We start from the raw sequence: 20,825 nt of genomic DNA on the forward strand, positions 1-20,825 counted from the left end.
GGGGCTTGGCGCTCTGTCTCCGGTACTGCATCCAGCCGCAGACCAGCTCGTGCGCGATCATCACGTACAGCAGGAAGATGAGAACGGCGGGATCCATTCAGCCGCACGTGCCGCTGGATGAGAGCCGGTCGGTGCAAATAAAAACGGTTCAGATGACAACAAACAGTATCTGGGCTTGTAGTCCTGTGCTGATTAGGGATGATCAATGATAGTGATGATGATGAGGAGGAGGAGAGGGTCCTCGTGGCCAAGTTGACCCGTGTACACACCAACTTTAGGGACTCAAGGCGCAAGACAGGAACGGCTGCTGCGGCGGGCGCTCGCACTCCACCCGTGTCAACACGCCATCCCCCAAAATCAGCTGTTCATCCGAGAGAAAGCGGAAGTTTTTGAGATGAGAGTCACGGTGACAACAGCAGATATGGGGACATCGGAGGATGTTGCCGTAGAGACGCGACCGTTGCTAAGGACAAGATGTCGTCATCCCCTCTTCCTAAAGATGAACGAGGCATTTGACCACAGCGGAGCAATGCAGGGAGCTATACCACGCAGGAGCACGCGCGATTGCCATACATAGGTTACCATTCATCCTCTGTACCCTGGATGCGACCACTGATGCTGTGCATTATCGATTCATAGTTACCGATGCATTTCACCGACTGATGAATAAAATAGATACTGTATGAATATAAGATAGATCAATATCTTACATTTATAAAGTATCTAAATGCAGAGTATAGTATAATGAAAGAGATTTCAGGGGACATAAGAAAACGTTTGGTAATTATTGGTTAAGCAGTTATAGTTATCAAAATTCTCATACATTTGTTGTTGATTGGCATTGATAAAATAGTTTTGCAATAATTGTGAGCTGACACATTCAAATTATTACTTTATAGAACCCATCACTGACAAATAGCAATGAGATTCTGACATAATATTTAGCTCATGCAGTCGTTTAATTCCCCAGAAACCAATTTACACTCAAGGCACACTGACAATGTTTAAATGCTCAACTTTAATCAATTCATCATCAGAGGTCAATTACATCCTGTTTCAAAGCGGAGGACAGTTGTAAGAATACATCCGTCGTACAGATTTTTTCCAAACTGCAGCGTTACATGTCAACTTTCTCTAACACCTTTTTAAAAAAAAAATTATTTTCACATCATTCTTTTCTTTGTCCTTTCTCTTCAAAGGGGCATTCCACAACTTTCTATAATGTTGGGTTGGAAGGCTTGTGAGAGACAGATTGAGGCAGAGATATTTTTTATTTTTCCTCTCCCAAAATGCACCTTGATAGTGTCTTTCATCAGACTCTCTTTGCCAGGTAAACTCACGTCTTTTCCAGCTCTATGCTCCCAGTTCATGCTTTCTTACACATCCAAAATGTATCCCAAATCTCCATGCAACCATTTCTGCCAACCGAGGGTTATGCCCAGTCTCGATTCAAAGACAGGGAAACTAATATCTGTCCACGGCACCGTAGACGTTCTCCTTCTGACTTCCATCAGTCTGTCCACAGGCAGAGAGCTGTGACCCTCGAGGGCTCCATCCGATCTGAGGCAGCTTCAGCGATTCGGCCTTCATCGGTGTTTCAGTATGTGGGCTGTGTTAGAGTGTGTGTGTGTGTGCGCGTGTGTGCGTGTGTGTGTGTCACTTAAGGGCGACACAAGCAGTTCTGCAAAAAGATGCTGCTAGCTAGCTTATACCTCCTCATTGTTGTTCAACATATATTTAAAAAAAATTGTCTGGAGCATTTTGGGTAGATAGCCTAGCATGCTAGCTTAACTTCTCATCATCCAAAGTCAACGCTAACTCACTTACCACGTGACAATGTTTTTTGACAATGTAAGATAGAAGAGCTATAAATGCTACAAATGGCCATTTAATACTCATGAAACTAATTTGACTGGATGTTTGTCAAAGGTGTGGGTGTCAGATTAACTCACTGAGAGGTCTGGTGCGTACGATTCATTTCTGAAGCCAGCACTAGCTGAGGAAGATGACGGACCGGTCACGGGCTGGACCATCTGTCCGGTTCGCAGGTAGTAAATCAGCAGGGCGATCAACGTGCCGATCAGCAGCAGGACCACGATGACGGACGCTGCGATCCCGCCGGCGTTGTCCCGCTTTGGTGAGGCTACGGGGAAGGTGGACAACATTTAGCTTCCGGTTCTACGAGATGATTGTGTTGAGGACGACAGGAAGTCAGTCAAAGGGCTGCACTGCTGGTGTTTGCATTTTAGGTCAGTTGACAAAACTGCTGGCAATTAGACAAATTCCTTTAGTGCTGAACATTTTTAAAAGCCAATTTCCTAATCCCAAGTGAATATTTTAGTGTAGTTTGTGAAATTACATGACATTAATCTCAAAAAAGAGAAAAGATGCTTTCTACCAGATTTAGCTTCGAGCGAATATCCATCTGCAGTCTTGGCGCAGGTGAAAGGAAACATTACATTTCAAATCTTTGAGCGGATTAAATCGAGAACGAAAGAACAGATAACTTTGCACGCATGAAGTTAGCAGTTAATGGTCTGGAAAACATTCAAAACCACTGGCCCTTCTTACTTGCATCTGTGATTTCGTTAGCGCAGTTGACTCCGACGGTGTACTCGATGTCATCCAGAGCCACAACGCCCGATGTGCCTTTGATTCCTTCAAGCACAATCTGTAGACAACAAAGACAAGACGACAGCAGAGAGAGCGGCCCGTCAGTCCTGTGCAACACATTTAGTAAAGTGCAAAACTTGAATGCACCGTTGAGCTGTGGATAAGCTTGCATACAGTACGCTACATAGAGTTAAAGCACGATATTGGTATCTAGATTAGACACAGTATATTTATCTTCTGGCAAGTGAGAGTCTGACCTGGTATTCCTCAGTCGACGTGATGTTGACGTCAAAGCGTTTCCACGGCGCTCCCAGTTCACTCACCAGCAGCTGATGGCGACTACCTTCAGATAACCGCCACACCCTCAGCTGGCTGTCCGCTGCATGTGTGAGAAATATAAGTTCAAAAAGATGGAAGTGCATCACACACATCCAGACTACATCAGACAGGCTTTCACGATAACATCCATCCTTACACGAGTGTGGCTTGTAGGCCCAGAACTTCAAGCAGGTGCCCTTGGTCGGGGGCAGGTGAGGGCTCAGCAACTGAGCATTTTCAGAGGCTGCCGTCCGGTTGCTGCTTGGAAAGAACAGGAAGTGACCTGGCGGAGAGGAAAGGGAAGGTAGGTTGTTTCACACTTCGGTACATGTCGTCGGATAAAAGCAAAAAAACAGACAAATGGACACATACGTAACATTTGTGTTAAAAATGATCAAAGTGTTGTTCTCACTGCTTCCTGACTCTCAGTGCGAATATCTCTGTTGAAACGCATGACCGTATGTAGGTTTTGCCACAACGTGCACAGTCAAAGTCGCTCTGTCTCTGTGTCTGGTTTACCTTTCTCTGTGCCCAGACTGTGGTCCTCATTCGGGGTGGGGTAGTGGCTCTCTGCCTCCGGACTCGTCAGCTCCCAGTCCAGTTTGTCCACTTTGACGTTTTGAGTGTTGCTCCAGCTACACATCCCTCTCTCCAGACTGCACTTAGACCCTGAGATATGAAAAAATAAATAAATTGGTGGATTGCTCCTTTAAAAAGCCCATTATGCATCAACACGACTCCCAAGGACGAGCAGCGCGCCTGCACAAGCGTGAGACTCTTTTATTTGGAAGTGTTTTTGACAGCGAGGTTTTAGCGAAGACGGATGTGTTTGGGAAGTAGTGAGCATACAACTGGATCAATTAGAGTGGCATCATGCTGCACTAGTTGTGTGAGAGTAAATAGATGTTTTCATATAGTTTTGCTGTTGTTGAATGCGGCCCCCATTTACTCCAATTGTTCGAGACATTTTTCTCCGTTTTTGGATTCTTTATTCAACGTTGAGTCATGCAAGAAAAAGAATTCTTCAAGAATCCAAGGTAACACAGGGTGATTAATAAAGGATCATTTTGTGGCTCAAGAGTTCTTTTGATTTCGCTGACGCCGATACAAACCTTGGTCTTCACATGGGCGAGCTGAAAGGGTGATGTCATCAACTGCAACGTGAGTGTCTTTGCCTCCGGCTCCGACCACCTCAAACTCCAGCTGCAGAGCAGAACAAAGCATCATCTTCGTTAAAACGTCAAACACGACATCATATTAAAAGGTAACGGACCTTTTATACGATCCCAACTTTCTAAAGCTGCTGGCTTAAATGCTGCTGGAGAAATGGAACATTCAATGATATCTGATTTTAAGACAGTTTCAACAGTTTGTACGTAATACTTTTCCTATTTAAAAGTCTATAATTGCTCCTGCGGCCCTCTCCAGTCTCCACAATGTACCTGCCAGTCCACAAGGGCACTGGAGATGTTGCCGTTGCCTTGGCGCCAGACATCTCCCTGGTTCAGACTGTGAGAGAAGATCTTCACTCTTTCTCCCTTCACCGGCTTCATATACAACGTCAGAGAACCTGCAAAGTACACAGAGTTCTGTTGTGGGGTTTCTTGTCATGTTTGCGTGTGCGTGTGAGTTTCATTGTGTGACTGTGTCTCACCAGGATTCACTCCGCCCATGTGATACCAGAAATGGACGCACTCGGTCTTGGCAGTTCCTTGGCGAACAGGGGAGGTGAGGGCTGACGTGGCACCCGACGGAAGGAAGCCCACCCCGGTGTTAACCAACATGTAGAAACCTGAGCCACCCAACAGGCAGAGGAAGATCACAATTCACTGTCACTCAGTTCTCTGCGTGTACATTCAAATATTACTGTCGTTCAATGGGATTCTCTCTCACCCAGTTCAGTCCCCAGCGTGTGGTCGGTCTCGGGTCCGGTCCCCGTGGCGGTGCGTCCGCAGCGGTGAAGCCAGTCAACTTTACCGGAGCTGCTGTATCCACACCGCTGGCCTTCAAAGGAACACATCCTCTGCACGGTGCACGGACGGTCCACGAACGCCACATCGTCAATGGCCACGCGCCCGTCAAAACCAGAGCGGGCTGCTTCAAACATCAGCTGCAGGCGAAAGGTCGGAGAGGGTGAGTTGGAAAGGAAAATATTAATTTTGGCACCATTTTCCCCTTTTTATTGTCACTGTTTTTCTTTTTTATGTGACAGATCTGTGACATTGCATTTCAGGCTGACTGCAGTCATTTCATACCCGGAAGTTAGTGAGCTGGTGCGGCACCGGGCAGTGCGCCTCGTGCCACACGTTGCCGTGAGCTGCACTGCGGGTCCAGAGGACGACCTCATAACCGTAGTTATCCAACAGCTTCACATTCAGAGTACCTGGACGGGACCAGACGGGGAGGACGGGGCAGTAAGTGTGAGAAGATTAAGCTATGATCCAATTATCTGATTGTTTCTGGGGCAAGTTGGTAATATTTCATTTCAAACCAACATCTAACACAACGCCAAAACTATCCTAAGAGGCAGACTTTTAAGACTAGATCCTGTGCAATAAATTATTAAAAGGGAAAAGTCAACACCTTTTCTGTGGCCCTGCAATCAATGTTGATGGTAAAAGTGGTTGATGGAATTCCTCACTGCGTGCTACATTGACAGATAGAGCTCAGTTCTCCTACTCGCAGACTCAGGCTGGCAGAGCCTACATGTACCATGATGCACTGCATGTGAGCTTCTGATGCCTGGAGGGTCCCCACCGGCCTTATCCTCTTGCACGGCTCGTGGAGCTGCAGCCTCAGCCTCTCTGAGGAATTCATTGCTTCAATGGACTACATTTACCCTCAACAATGATTGGACATCCATCAAAAGGTGGCGAGTTTTCCCTTTAACTTCAGGTAAAGGGAAAGGTAAATCATCTGTTTCCCCCCCCCCCCCCAGAGCTCAGAGAAAGAGATGCTTCTTTGACATTCCAGTCAGTCTTGTCCTCACCTGTGTTCGGCCCGTAGAGTTTGTAGAAGAAGGACAGGCAGTGATCTGAAGGAATTGGTAACTGTGGGAATGAAACTAAGCGTCCGAACGCACCGCGCAGAGAAGGGCTCCACATGTCCACGACGAGACTTCTGCCTGGAGGTCAACAGAGAGGCGGGCGGGAAAGGAAGCACAGCAGTGGCACTTTATACACTGCAGTCATACTGTGTTGTCTTATGAGTGATGCAATGAATGAGCTACATACTAAGTTCAACACATTCACCACAAATAGAGAAAGATCTGTTCACTTTAGCTCGATCAAAAACAGCAATTTATTATTCATTTCGATCGCACATTTAAACTGGTTTGGTATTTTCTGTTGAACACAACGACAAGAACTGGAGTTTCTTCAACAGAACTGAGTGCTGTTTTGTTTTCACAGTGTTGTCACTTTCTGTACCCGGATACAGAGTGACAACCGGTATGAAAATTATCTTAATAATAGCTTTTAGCCTCGAGGCTATGCTGGGACTAGAATAACATCCCAAATGTCAGTTACAAGAATGTCACGCTCGTGAACATGGAAGTCATTTGAGGTTTTAGTAGTTTTGAGGGTTAAATGTTCTCAGAAAAGAAACTATGAAACACTGTGAATATGAATACTCTTTATATCAAACTATATGCATATATGAGGATAATGAGAAAGAAGAATATTCATGTTATTATAACTGCTCCAAACCATGATGACACAATATCCTCCTATGTATTCCATATGATGTTTTCTACCAGTGACGTCCAGGAAGGATGGAGGCGTGTCTGAGACACTCCCTCCTAAAGAATACACTGTATATCCGTATTTTTATGATTTTAAGAGCTTACCGATCCCGATGGTGTGGTCCATCCCATCCACCACCGCCCAGTCAAAGTTGTCACTGTTGTCCTGATACCATCCACACAGTCCAACCTCAAAGTTACACGACAGCCCTGAACACAAACGCAATGAGACATTTCCGGGTAACGTCGTAAAGTCTGCATTACGCAACGTCATGTGTGTATACTGAAGATCGTTTTAAGTTACCTGTTGGAGAGGATGGGAAATAATCAGCATGACAGCTGACAAAGCGAACGTTTTTCACTTCAATGTTGGCGCTTGGAGGAAGTTTCACAGCACGAGCTTCGAAGGCCAGCTGGCAAAGATAAAACAAGGACAACAAAAGAGCCCTGATGAGTGAAATTCACAAATTTTAACTTTAACTTCAAGTAAAGTAGATTTTTCACCAGTTCCACAAGGTGCAACTGTTGTATTTAGATGGATTCGATTTAGATTGAAGGTCAAGGCTTTGTGGACATTCATCAAACGTCTACAGCTCTAAATGTTTTCAGACAACCTGTCTTTTCTTTTCCTTAAAAGCTTGACCTCCAGTCATTTCTGAGACCAGACATTCATTTCTGTCAAATCTCATCTTCCATGCAAACATCTTAAATGAAATAATGACAATTATAGCATCCCTGAGAAAATGAAGCTGACCTGGAAGCGATCTTTTCTGACTCCAATAGGCAGCTTGACATGTTGCCACACCCTCTCCCCCGTTCCAGTCTTCCCTCTGAACTCCCACAGCTTAGGCCGCGTGCCCAGCAAACTGTCGATCACCCTGACGGACAGCTCACCTGCAGCGGAGACACGTAAACAGAGTCATGTCAAAAGATCCCAGTCGTGTGACCCGAGGTAAGAAGTGAAAAGAAGACGTGTGGGATAATAAGTTCATTTAGTTACCAACGTGTTCTAGACTCCCCGTTAGAGCAAAGTCAAAACTCAGGGTGCAGGCAGGGCCGGAGGGGCCCAGGAGGGGGGTCCGTGTCTGGGCCTCGGTCAGCAGCTGGCCTGGGGCCTCGGATACGTACAGGTACATCTCTAAGCAATATGAAAGAAACAAACATTATATCATTATATATATGATTTTTATCCACTTAATGTTAGTAAACAGTGATGTGAGTTGTACCTTCGGATGTGACATTTGCGTGTAGCAGCCAACCTTGACTCCCAATGCTGGCGTCAGTCCAACCTGAGCTGCCCTCAGTGTAAGAGAAGTCCCCTGCAGAAAGGATTCGTGGAGACATGAGATCACACAAAGCTCAGTGCATGAGACATAAAAGAGATATAAAAGACAGGCTTCAGGATATTAACACAAAAAAGAATAAATGAGGGTTAATCTACCTGCCAAGTTTCCCTTTAAGGACAGCTATTACAGGTTGTTTTTGCCAAGACACAAAAACTGTTATTTGCGTTCCAATTATTGAAACCAATGACTCATGAAGCCCATCTGTCTATTGACCAGCTATGCTGAACCATAAGCACACTGTCCGCTTCACACATACACAAAACGATTGTTTTCATATTTGGTAATTTGTTCAATTGGGGGGGGGGGGGGGGGCTCTAATAACGATCGTAATTTCTTTTAAACTTCTGTAGTCCTGTCGATAAAAGTGAGGCAGAATAAAGAGAAGGAATAGACTCACCACATTTGTCTTCATCCTCTGCTCCGGCACAGTCTCGATGGAAATCACACATCTGGTCTGGTTCAGCACACGGGTCTTTAGGAGATGGAGGGAAACTTGCCTCGGTACCATTGGCTGTTGGAGAGGAGAATGTGAGATGGCAGATTCATCACACCGCAGAGAGTGTTTGCTCTCATTCTTTGCAGATGTGGAATCTTTTTTTTCTTCAAAAAAAAAAGACTAAGTTACAAAGATTACCAGATGACAAGCGGCATTCAGGAGACAACACAATGCTGTCGACAGCGATGCCTCCATACGCAAAGTCCCTGACTGCCGCCATTATTACGATCTATAATGACAGAAAATGGAGGCAAATGTATGTATAGCAATAACAATTTCCTTTAAGACTACAGCTTTGAAGTGTCATTTACCCATTTGGTGAAAACAATTGCTCTTTAAAATATATCTGAAAACTAAAGGCCCTCATTTCTATATTGATCAGGATTTGTCATTCAAGGACTGATTTAAAAATTCTCTTAAAAGTAAATTTACTTTGGAACCAAATTCCCATGAACATGCATTGCGATAAACAACTGTTTGTATTGCACTTTGTTGTGTTTTGCTTTTATTGATACAACAACCATACCTAAAAACTTCTATTTTATATTTCTACCTTTTATTTTCTTGAATATTGGGCTGGTTTTTTATCAGCATGGCTCATTGCTAATTCTCTTCTGCTAATATGTGTGCAAAAGATCACTTTTCTCTTACATGTTTCAATTAAAATTCCATTTACACTTGTGATAAAAAAACAAAACAAATATGTGAATCAGGTTTGTTAGCGTATCTTCAGCACCTCTGTTTATCGGCTGCAGCTCGCATCAATATAATGGCTACAAACTCAGGTGAAGTACTCACTTGAAAAATGGAGTGGGTGACAATCTCCACCTCTGCCTTCACCCAGACATCGCCCAGAGCGCCGCCCCTCTCCCACACCGGGTAGATCTTACTATCTGCCACCAGCACCGTCAGACCGCCGGACCTCGGCCCAAACTGGTGAGTGTACATCACCATCTACAGCGAGCAGAGACAGAGAACTGGTCGGAAATATCTTCTTTTTTTTATCAAAAATGTCAGACTGTGAGGAAATCCCTGTGAAAATTGAAGCACAAGAGTAAAATCAAAACCTCTCTGACTGAAGAGGGGATGGGTTTGGGACTCACCTTGCAAGGATGTGAACTGTTGGTGGGCTCGAGGCGGGGACTTTGGAACGCAGCCCAGTCATGTGTTAGACCACCATCAGGGACAGTGACATAAAGGAAGTGACCTGCAATGATAATGGTGATATCCTGTATTTACATATAATTATTTCTTATGTTTAAAAACAACATCTGAACATATTGACATCGTCAGACTATGATACCTGTTGCGCTGTTGTTGGAGTGATCCCTGCCTGGTCCCTTCAGAGGATCCGTGACGGAGATGTTCTCCTGATTGGTCCTGACCCATCTCAGTTTGGACAGTGAACTCAGGTCCCAATCACAAGAGCCCTCCTCGAAGTCACACGCCCGGTATCCATCTGGAGACACAATAAACACACTGAATGTGTACATGCACGGGGTTGAATGTACGGTGTGGATTGTACGGAAAAGTTGCCTCTTCTCACTGAATATCAGCAACGTTGTGGAGCTTTGAAAAGTGTATTCCATACAGACAGCGTTGGGGAAATTCAATAAATTCTGCCGGGAATTTGGGAAAAAGTCTGGGACAGTAGGTACTTTACAAGAATATCACAGAATACATTTCACAGCAAGACAATGTGGTGTGGAAAACGCGAGTAGGTGGACTTTAACTTTTAATTTTTCTCAGGTTTGTTTTCCCACAAAAGCACGTTCTCCTCACGTCTTTGTCATATTGAGCAATGTAAATACTTTATTTTTTTATGTCCCAGATTTTGAAGACTTCTGCCTTCAACCAAATACAATGGAGGTGAAGGGAGTTGTATTTGTGGAGCTAAAAAACATGAAAAATGACATTTGAAAGACTGTCTTCCCATAAACAATATCCCAGTAAAACGTTTTCATCGGGAATTTCACTAGAAAGTAGTCCGGTGAAATTTGCAGAGGTCATCCAACACCACAAAGTGTACGAATTTTCTTTTTTTATTGCTGGTTGAACTGCCCCTCTAATCTCTTATCACAGAGTTTTTTGTACTTTGTCATTTGTACATTGAGTCATCCGTGTCTGGACAAATTCCAAACAGATGTACTGTCCCGTGGTGTCAGAGCTCTGTGCTGTAATATTTCTCACCACAGTTCTCCTCATCAGTCCCGTCACCGCAGTCGTCGCTGCCGTCACAGAGCTGTCGCTGCTCCACGCAGCCCCCCCGCCTACACGCCTTCATCACTGGGAGACACTCTTCGGCAGGGAGCGGGACTGATGACGTAGCGAGAGATAAAAATCATTATGCTCATCGTGGTTCAGCAACTGTAACTGATCAATTTACAGATCCATTACAATTAACTGCTGATGGTGTATTTTGAGGGACTCACGGGGCAGAGCGCAGTCCAGAAACTCCATCTGGTCCACCGCCACGTCTCCTCTTCGCCCCCCGGAGCGCCGCGAGCGCAGACTGATTTGGAAGCCTGTTGGAATGCGGCCCAGAAAGACGGTGGCCTCCCTCCAGCCACGGACGCTGGAGGCCTCGGGACGCCACACGACGGCCTCTCGAGAGTCCTGGCGAAGGATGGACGCCCACAGGGGCGTGGAGCCCAGACCCGTGTGACCTAATACACAACAATAACAACAATAACTGTCTACTAATACCTTCAAAAAGACTACAGCTGGAGAATCAATACAATTATGAGACAATTACAAAACATAAATTACGTGCAATAATGTTTAAAATGTGCAATAATTCAACTGCGCAATACTTCCATTGATACAGCATTTATACTTGTGTATTCATACTTGTGTTATATATTGTAGCATTGTGTACATCATTCACATTGTATTTCACATGGTCCTTTATTTAATTTCTTATATTTCTTTAATATACTAACTTCCCACCTTTATCAATAAAGTATTCTGATTACAAGCAGGGATATGTGAAAACAAATACTCATTAAATACATAGAAATTCTCAAAGAAGTAGTGGAAAATAATATGAAATTCGGTCTGTAAGGTTGTGTTTTAAGATACAAGAGAAGCTTGCAGTTTGAACGTACGGCCCGTTGTGATTACCAGTCGTTACCTGAGTCCCACAGGAAGTATCTGAGACGGAGGCGGCAGGTTGGTGAGGACTGTTTCATCTCTGGGGAGATTAAATCCGCAGTGCTGAGAAACCCTGCCGTCACGGCGCTCACCCCCATGAACCAACCTGTGCGAGAGGGAATATAAAAAGTGCAGGGTCTGATCATCAGACTTCTGATACCTCATAGTATTACCTCAAAATGCTTGTTGCATGGACAACATGAGGACAGAAAGACAAAATAGAAAAAGGGACGAGTATGAAACCACACCTGTAGCCGTCCCGGTGGAGTAGTCAGAGGACGGCCCGCCGTCGAGCAGGGTCTCCACTCCTCTCTGACGTCTCTCCCAGCCGTACTCTGATGCATTCGAGGACCGGTCAGTCCATCCACAGCTCCCTGCTCCCTCAAAGTCACATTTGAACCCTCTGCCGCTGTAGCCTTGAGAGGTGGAAAAGGAACTATGGCTCACCGGTGGACTGTATTAAAATACTACACGCAGATCTAAACAGGGATAAAGTGAAAACTGATCATATTCTGTGAAGTTTCTGCTAATGATACAAGCACTAATAAGCATACTAACAGTGTTCAGACATCTTCCCTAGGTATCACTCTAAATAAAGTTCTTTCTGACTGCCGGACTTCCATTTTGACACATGACAGTGCAATTATTCATGAATATTGAATGTCAATCAGTTGCGGGCCCCTGTAAATACAACGCCCCCTCGGTGAGCAAAGATGAGAGTATAGTTACAATAAACAACTGAGAAATCAGTTCGGAGCAGGTTCTGAGCATGCGATATCACATTTGAAGAACAGTATTCGGACTTACCACAGTCTTGCTCATCGCTGCAGTCAACACAGTCGCACACAAAGTCACATTTACATCCAGGAGTCTGGCATACACACGCCCGAGAGCCAGCCGCTGTGAGGCAAGATAACAACATCAGGCAGCGTTCCCCACACAACACACGCAAATATCGGATGCAAATGTTCTTATTCGGAACATTGGTGCCTTTCAGTGTGTGATGAAACAGATGAATGTGTTGAAGTGTAACCCGTCTATAACTATTGCAGATCTTGTATGGAAAAATAATCTTCCATCAAGGTCTACTTACTCGCGTGTTCTGAAGCTTTCGACCGCGTCACACTGTCTTCATCAGCACAAGAACGTTGCATTATTCCGAGAACCAAAACGCAAACATTGTCTGCTGACGAAGACCGAGCGATGAGGTTGAAAGCTCCAGAACAAGCTCGTAAGTGGGTCCTTGAGTGGAGATTGTTTTGTCAACTGCCGATCTCAAGGTGGAAAATGAACCGCCGGACTCAACTTATCTCGTCTTTTGAATCTAAGCTCTTCTAAGTGTGAAACGTCACAATATATTCCTCTCCCATTGTTGTAATACCTTAAGTAGCTGAACAGTACAAGTAGTTGCACTTAAATACTGTATAAAATCTCACAGGTAACACAAAGTCTTATCAGGACTCGTTACTGTCACAGATTTATGGCACAGCTGATGGCAACAGGCTCAAAGGCCAGAGACGCAATCAGGTCATCGCCAGCAACAATCCTCCTGTTCATCCAAAGGTCTCTGGTAGACCAATTAAATTAATTAGAAAATGTATTTTTCAATGTTGAAGCTGTTTCTTTCCAACATGAAGACAGAATGATCAAGTAATGAAGGTCTGATGTTGTGTTGCTAAATATTTATCCAATCCAATCTCAACTGTTTTAAAATAATTAACATCATAGTTTGGGTTATATGCCTGCCGTTTTACATCGATACATAGTTTTATTTTCTTTCTAAACAAAAAATACACTCATTGCGAGACCGTAAACCATCCACATTTGAACATGTGTACTCAACACAGTGTATATATTTACTGTATAATCAATATCTGTTGTTCGTGAGCACAAGACGGGTTGAGAGGAAACGTCTTAACTGTGTTTGTCCTTTGTATGTGAAAACAAGTAAAGAAACACAATGTATGTAAATGAATGCTGCACGAACACATTATGTCAACAACATGAATCACAAGTAGCACAAGTAGTGCAACACAATACAAAATAAAGTGTCCAAAAAAAAAGTTTCCTGTTAGCCTAATGTTTAAAAACAAACGTCTTATTAATTTGTCGTTTGCTTACCTGTAGTCACACTGATGTGTCATGATGAATACTGATATATATCCACCAGAGGTCCTGACCTCAGTGTTCTAAATGGAAGCTAAAGCTCGGTGTATACGAGTTGTATGACAGCTGGTGAAACGATACTTTTCATGAACTCTTTTGTGGCTTGAGCAGGACGGTTTATCCTTGTGAACGGTATGGTCGGTGGTTCGTTCCAGAAGGAGCCATCACATCTGATGTCAAACACTACTTTACAGAGCTATACGATGCCACGAGCCACGTGTATCCACCAGCAGCAGCATTTCTACATTTAAAATCCCTCACTGTTTGAATAGAGTCTGGCTGAGTGTGTTCTTACCAAACTGCAGCGTCAGCAGCAGAGTGAGGGCTGAGCTCCTCCAGGGCAACATCTTCCGTTTTCCTCTCTCCCACCTGATCGGTCTGGAGCTGCGAACGCAAGCCGGAGAGTCTTTATTGGCTGACTGTGACCTCTTCTCCGCCTCTTAAGAGATAACGTCCGGACGTTAAAGTCTCCCAGCGTGCAACTGCAACAGACCATCATAAAACTATTTTCCTCCAAATGATTTCCAGAGTATACATCCGTGCATTGCACAATAACTTAAGTAGACACAGTTGGCAACAGACACAGCAGGCAATTCAGGTGCAAACAGCAACATTTAAAAAAATAAATCAGACTCCAAACAGTATTATCCTTCTATTTCATCTTTATTTACCAAATTCTCCCAAATTGAGTTCACTCATTTCATTGTGGAAAGGCACTTTAAGTAAAGTAAAGCAAAGTCCTTTATTAAGGGAACTTTGTTTAGCTTTGGGCTCTATTCATGCCATCGTCTTCACACTAGATAAATGGGAATTATGCGATATCATCAGCTATCTGTACCATCTTCTAGGTACTATGTTACCAAATGAACCCTTTTAAATTAGACCGTATTAGTGTTAACAGCTTTTACCGTAATACCGTAAAATGCTACTCAGCTGATTTTTTGAAATACCAACTTGCTCAGCAATTTACCACAATAAAAGAGTTTGGAAGGCACATCTTCTCACTTTTGATGGAACAAACGGTTGCCGCCACAGAGGCATATGAATGCAGGTTTAAAATACTTCACATTATAAATACAAGCTCAACGGCATATCTGGTGTCCTTTCATTGGCAACCAGTGTGTCAGCATTTCAAAATACTTCAGCACAACATAATCTCGGAAGACCATCAAGTTCATTTTGACTTATCTACCCGGATTTAATTATGGTCATTCTTCAGCAGTTTACAGTCCATACAACTGCCGTTTGCCAAAAGTAAGAAGCATTGCGTGTGTGTTATGCTCTGTGACAGAAGGAACACAGTGTGCACACAGTTTAAAAGCAGTTTTTAGGAAACATACATCACAACAAAAGCATCTACAGTTCCAACATATCTTCGTGATTAGGTCATATTTACGAGGTTATGACTCTACAACAAGTCGGTGAGGGACTGTGTGTCAGGACCAGTTATTCATTCACACTAGACTAAGACAACCGTGTATTTGTTTTAGATCCAAGTAGAGTAAAAATGTGAAAAACAACATTGTTTGCTATTTCTTTACTGTAACATAAAAATGCCCCCCCGCCCAAAAAAAGGCTAGTCTTCTAATCAGACCCGTCGCTGTTCGTCAGTCTTAGTCTTGGATTATCAATGTGGTATCAAAAAGCTTCTTATGTGTGGTTCCTAATGAGGGGGTTACAGATAAGTGCCATGTCAGTCCAGGAGAAAGGGCGCCCGCCAGAGGCTGATCTCAGGTCAGTTCAGTATCCTTCATTGTCCCAGGTCACCTCATAGTCTGGATACTGAGCCTTCAGTTTCTCAGTCGCTACAGCGTGGTTTGCTCTTCCAAATCCCTGCAACGAAAAAAGTTACACGTCAACATTCCATCAGAGGTTAACCAGTTATTTAGGCTGAAATAATCAACATTATACACTGAGTTTAATGATGAAGTGAAAGGGATCGCTCCTAGTGATGAATCCATCACTTATCATCAGACAACTCTGCAGCAATGTGGAGCTTGTCAGCCTCTTTCAGCTCAGAGTTGTGGTTTTATGGCACGTTTACTCTTATGTACTATGTATGTCATGGTCATCAGTTTTTATTGAGCTGAATTCTCTCACTATCGAGTATCCGTAGACGTGGAGCTTCTTGGCCTGGGGGTCATGGCTGATCCTCCCTCCTCCGACACACTCACAGTCCAGGTAGCCGCCCTTTTCCAGCTCCTCCGACACCTTATCATAGATATCAGCTGCAATAAGAGGCATAAACAATGCACTTTATAGTACATTTCATTTTCCAAATACAATTTAGAGCAATAGAAAACACAGTAGGCTCAGCATTCATACAGTTTCTTTATGATACGGGAGTAATTTGAATCACAGATTTTGACATCAATATGCACTTTTATGAATAAAAACTGCGTCTTGGATTTTGGCGTGAACACATTTTTTTGTAATAAACAAATGAGGTTATAGTCTAGTGTTTCAATCGCCAATTGTTCAAAAAACATTCCCCAAATAACATGAAAAAGGTAGCACATCCCAGATTTTTTCTTTTTTTTTTCTTTGGCCCACATCCCCGTTCAGTAATATAAACAAGGGCCGAGTCAAGACACCGCTTAGAAGTTGGTTCCAATTTTTTAGGAAAACATGGACCAACATAGAGTTAATTCTAATCTAAACCCCATGACATACAATACGAAGCGTCACAAAACCCTGTTTCTAGTCACCATTGGTAAATATTAAGACCAGACACTTGATGGCGTTAAAGGCACACTTGAATAAGAGGTGTAGTACGCACAGTAGCATGTGAATGTTTCATCCATATTTTACTCTGCCATACCTAACCATGTTGGCCAAGGCCCGATCCCTGGCTTAAGTCTAAACTAGAGATTCACTGCTGTCAACATTTCAAAACACAGGACTGGATCCTGCTTTTTACTCAGGCAGGTCTGACTGACAGTCTAACAGAGGCGATGATTGGTTGGTCACTTAGGAAGCAGGTGTTTCTGTAAGTATTAAAAACGCCTCTCAGTATTCACAATACAATTCAAGAGCACCATCAACTACATCATCCAGAATGAGAACATACAGTCGACTCGACTGAAGGTAGGATTTCATGCAGGACTATTTAATTAGACTGCATTCGTTTTAGCGAGGTGTTACTAATAATCTGGCATCTGACAGTAGTTATTTTGTACAGCCTCTAACCACTGCAACGTTATATCTCTAGGGGGACAATAATAAGCGGAACACCGAGTGTAGCCGCTAGCTAACGGTCTCGTGCTCCGTGATGGACGGGGTTGGTGCCCCTGACTCACCGTGGTACTCGGCCCAGGCGTATCCTCGGACTATATCTATCTCCGAGTCGTCCCCCTCCTCTTTGCTGTGCACTCGGATCAGGACGTACTTAAACACGCCGGACGAGTCGATATCCACCCGCGGTATGTTGGCCATCAGAGCCGCGGCCCTCGTCTGCGTGCACATCTCTCGGCTACTCAGCGAGCAAACTAGCAGACACGCAAATAGACCAACTGCGTATATTTTCCCTGCGAACTCCGTGTCTGCGTCTACGTAGAAAGCCGAACAGCTCTCAAGCCCGTTTATATTTTCTTGTTTTAGACGCGAATGGACCAGCAGGAAGTCATCGCAACAAAAACCGGAAACCTCACTCGCATCCGCTTCCGCATTTCAAGCTACAATTTAGATTTCTTCCGGTCACAGCCTTCAAAATAAAAGCATTACTGTCATCTTCCGGAGCTGAGGTTTTCCCAGTCAATCCTGTACTCATTCGGAAGCTAAACAAGCACATTCTGCCTTGTCCACTCACACCACACTAGAGTATGTTATTTACTCCTGATCTTGTAAGTCCTTATGTCTTTGGATGTTATATGGATGTTATGCAGTTTCATTATCAGCCAATCTTGCCATACTGATTGTGGATTCTGTGTGTGATGACACACACTCATTGCTGTATGGTGACAGCAGAGGTGAGAACACAACCCTGGATGAAATTACATGTCTAATGAAAACTCGGGAATAGTGATTTTAGAGGACATTTTAAAACAGAAAATTACTTTTAAAGTCTCCTCCTTTACGTCTTCACCTAGGTTAAAAACATGAGACCCTTTGCTGAATGTATTATTTTCATTATTGACATTACCTGCCATGGTTATTCTTGTATGTTATGTTTTGTATTGTTGTGTGTTTTAGTAATTCTGATATTGTTACATTTGAATGCCTTTTTTTCCCTCCTGCACTTATTCATCTAATCATATCATAATAATGTCACAAGCTAATAAATCAAGCACATTAATAACCAAGACAATTGTTTTATTGTTGGAATGCTGTTAAGCATTCCAATTATTGTTATCCTGTTTCTTTATTCCACTATTTCTTCCGTCCCCCGTTTCGTCGCAACGCTTCTTCTTCTTAATTTTTTAAGCTACAGAAACCGTTCAACTATCAAAATGTTCAGCTCCTTCAGCTCATGTCTGCTATGACTTTTTCTATTTCTAACCTTTAAACTTTTTGAATTATTAAGCTTTTAGCAACTTTTTTTTGAATGGGATCTCTATGGAGAATATTTACAAATCCTCTTAAACTTCTTCAACTTTCAAATCCTTCAACTTCCTCATACTTTCAGCTACAGACACCATTTCAACTTTCAAATGTTGCGAAAACCCTCAACTATTGCCAACATGATTCAGCTTTTTGATATCTTTTAAACTTTTTGAATTGCAGCAATTTAACTTTTATGATTTTTCAGCCCTTTTCTGACTTTATAATGGATGTGTATTGCGCAGCTTAGAGTGCGTGATGTCACCGCTAGAGTGAAGAGCAGCTTGAGATTCTTGTGAAAAACAAAAATTGTATTTTGCCACTGTGTCCACAATCTTCACGCATAATTTCTGGATTTAGAAGTAGCTAATAGTGTCCTTGTCGTAGAAAAATTACTGTGGAATCCCACAGATTTCCACATTTGACACGGAAGCCGTTAATTGAGAGGAAAACCAACTTTCTGCTCCATAGAGACCAATGTTAAATTTTGCTTCAAAAACATCTTCCACAGAACACGGTACCCCATTTCTAGATCGCCAGTTAAGCCACATTTTTTACACTACACAATTTTTACAGAATGTGTTCTTCAACTCATTCTTCCCCTCAATTATTAATATCTGAGCAATAGGAGCTATGGTTATGGGAGTTTTGATGATTTGTTTGAGAGGTGTTTCCCTGTTTTAGCTCCATGAAATGGCTTCAGGCACACAGGTGTTTGTGATTGAGCCAATTAGTGATGTTGATAAACACACACTCACAGACACACGCGCACATACACTCCTCTCACTCTCTCTCTCTGTGTCTCTCTCTCATACAGTCATTCAGGTCTTAGGGATCTTTAGATGTCTTTCCCCCTCCCACACACACACACACACACACACACACACACACACACACACACACACACACACACACACACACACACACACACCCCATTTTAAAATAAAAGCCGCACACACATGATTTGTTGCAGCTGTTACGTGTTGCATCTCGGCCAATCAGACATGAGTATTCTGATAAGTTTCCTGTTTCGAGTAACATTTACACACACCGTGACACAAAACGGAGAGGTGAGGAAAGACATGGCAGAGCAGGACAACAGTCATGTAAGCTGTAAAAGATAAAACATCGGACAATTTCCAAATGAGAAAGTTTGCCAGAGATATCAGAGCCTCTCTCTCTCTCACACAAATTCTTTATTCTCTCTCTCACAAATTCTTTCTTCTCTCTCTCTCTCCCTGTCTATGTCTCTCTCTCATACAGTCATTCAGGTCTTAGAGACTTTTAGAGGACCCCCCTACACACCCCATTTCAAAATAAAAGCCCCAAAGAGTGAATTCTAATTGAAATGCTTGTGATGAAGCCTGTCATTTAATAACCTCTGTTTGTGTGTCAAACATGATGATTATGTCTCCTCTCCCCCTCTCCCCCCCACCCTGCACCACCCTTTCAAAATAAAAGCCCCATGGATTAACTGTATTTAAACAAGCTCAAAATTTGGCTTTTTTGTTGAAATTACTTTTCACTCCTCTCACTCTCTGTATCTCTCATACAGTCATTCAGGTCTTAGGGATCTTTAGAGGTCTTTCCCCCCTCCTCACACACACACACACACACACACGCCATTTTAAAATAAAAGCCACACAGAATGAATCCTAACTGAAATGCTTGTGATGAGCCTGTCATTTAATAACCGGTTTGTGTTTATCTAACATTATGATTCTGTCTCCTCTCCCCTTCTCCCACACACCCCATTTCAAAATAAAAGCCCCAGAGAGTGAATTCTAACTGAACTGCTTGTGATGAAGCCTGTCATTTAATAACCTCTGTTTGTGTCAAACATGATGATTATGTCTCCTCTCCCCCTCCCTCCCACACCCAGTCCCACCCTTTCAAAATAAAAGCCTCATGGATTAACTGTATTTAAACATTTCGCTCAAAATTTGGCTTTTTTTGTTGAAATAATGAATGCTCTTACTAATACTGCGACAACTACTACTAATATTTCAAGTATTACCACTACTACTACAACTTTTGCTGTTGCTACTATTACTACTACTGCTACTGCTATTACTGCTACCATAAATATTATTACTACCACTACTGCGATTACTACCACTACCACTACTATTATTACTGATACCACAACTGCTAATACTGCTATTCCTGCTACTACCAGTACTAATACTACTACAGCTATTAGTACGACTGCTGATACTACTACTTCTACTACTTATAATTACAAATACTTCAACGACAACATCTACTACGACTGCTACTACAAATATCACTACTGCTACAACTAGTACTTATTCAAATGCTACTCATACTTATACTGCGAATAATACTTCTACTACTACTACAACAAATATCACCACTGCTGGAATTCTTTTAAGCTACAGAAACCGTTCGAATATCAAAATGTTCAGCTCTTTCAGGAGAGGGGTGATAT

The 20,825-nt window shown here is 43.0% G+C and overlaps 2 protein-coding genes across 2 annotated transcripts; both read right to left on the minus strand.

Moving 5' to 3' along the window:
* Positions 1–274: 274 nt before the first annotated feature.
* On the minus strand, positions 275–14,181 carry mamdc4 (MAM domain containing 4; the record flags this gene model as incomplete). The annotated part of the gene is made up of 28 exons (XM_079289422.1): positions 275–361; positions 1,953–2,143; positions 2,572–2,671; positions 2,871–2,992; positions 3,089–3,214; positions 3,451–3,600; positions 4,044–4,134; positions 4,374–4,501; positions 4,586–4,723; positions 4,825–5,041; positions 5,187–5,314; positions 5,921–6,055; positions 6,779–6,883; positions 6,978–7,086; positions 7,428–7,567; positions 7,674–7,811; positions 7,900–7,992; positions 8,417–8,530; positions 8,654–8,744; positions 9,314–9,469; positions 9,619–9,722; positions 9,819–9,974; positions 10,706–10,831; positions 10,948–11,181; positions 11,649–11,774; positions 11,917–12,084; positions 12,476–12,568; positions 14,130–14,181. The coding sequence occupies 28 exons, from the start codon at positions 14,179–14,181 to the stop codon at positions 275–277; spliced, it is 3,618 nt and encodes a 1,205-aa protein (XP_079145548.1).
* Positions 14,182–14,489: 308 nt separating this feature from the next.
* On the minus strand, positions 14,490–17,477 carry phpt1 (phosphohistidine phosphatase 1). The gene is made up of 3 exons (XM_079289673.1): positions 17,134–17,477; positions 15,935–16,062; positions 14,490–15,667 (listed from the first exon to the last, which is right to left on the minus strand). Exons 1-3 carry the CDS (start codon positions 17,297–17,299, stop codon positions 15,575–15,577), a joined length of 387 nt encoding a protein of 128 aa, XP_079145799.1. The 5' UTR covers positions 17,300–17,477; the 3' UTR covers positions 14,490–15,574.
* Positions 17,478–20,825: the final 3,348 nt, after the last annotated feature.

This window comes from Melanostigma gelatinosum (genome assembly GCF_949748355.1).
Source record: "Melanostigma gelatinosum genome assembly, chromosome: 18".
Lineage (NCBI taxonomy): Eukaryota > Metazoa > Chordata > Actinopteri > Perciformes > Zoarcidae > Melanostigma > Melanostigma gelatinosum.

What these genes read in the sequence shown, in the direction of transcription:
- phpt1 (XM_079289673.1), bottom strand. Translation starts at nt 17,299, where the DNA reads ATGTGCACGCAGACGAGGGCCGCGGCTCTGATGGCCAACATACCGCGG. An exon ending in CGCCTGGGCCGAGTACCACG is followed by an intron (nt 16,063 to 17,133) that starts GTGAGTCAGGGG and finishes CTCTTATTGCAG; the next exon opens with CTGATATCTATGATAAGGTG. An exon ending in ACGTCTACGGATACTCGATA is followed by an intron (nt 15,668 to 15,934) that starts GTGAGAGAATTC and finishes TTTTCGTTGCAG; the next exon opens with GGATTTGGAAGAGCAAACCA.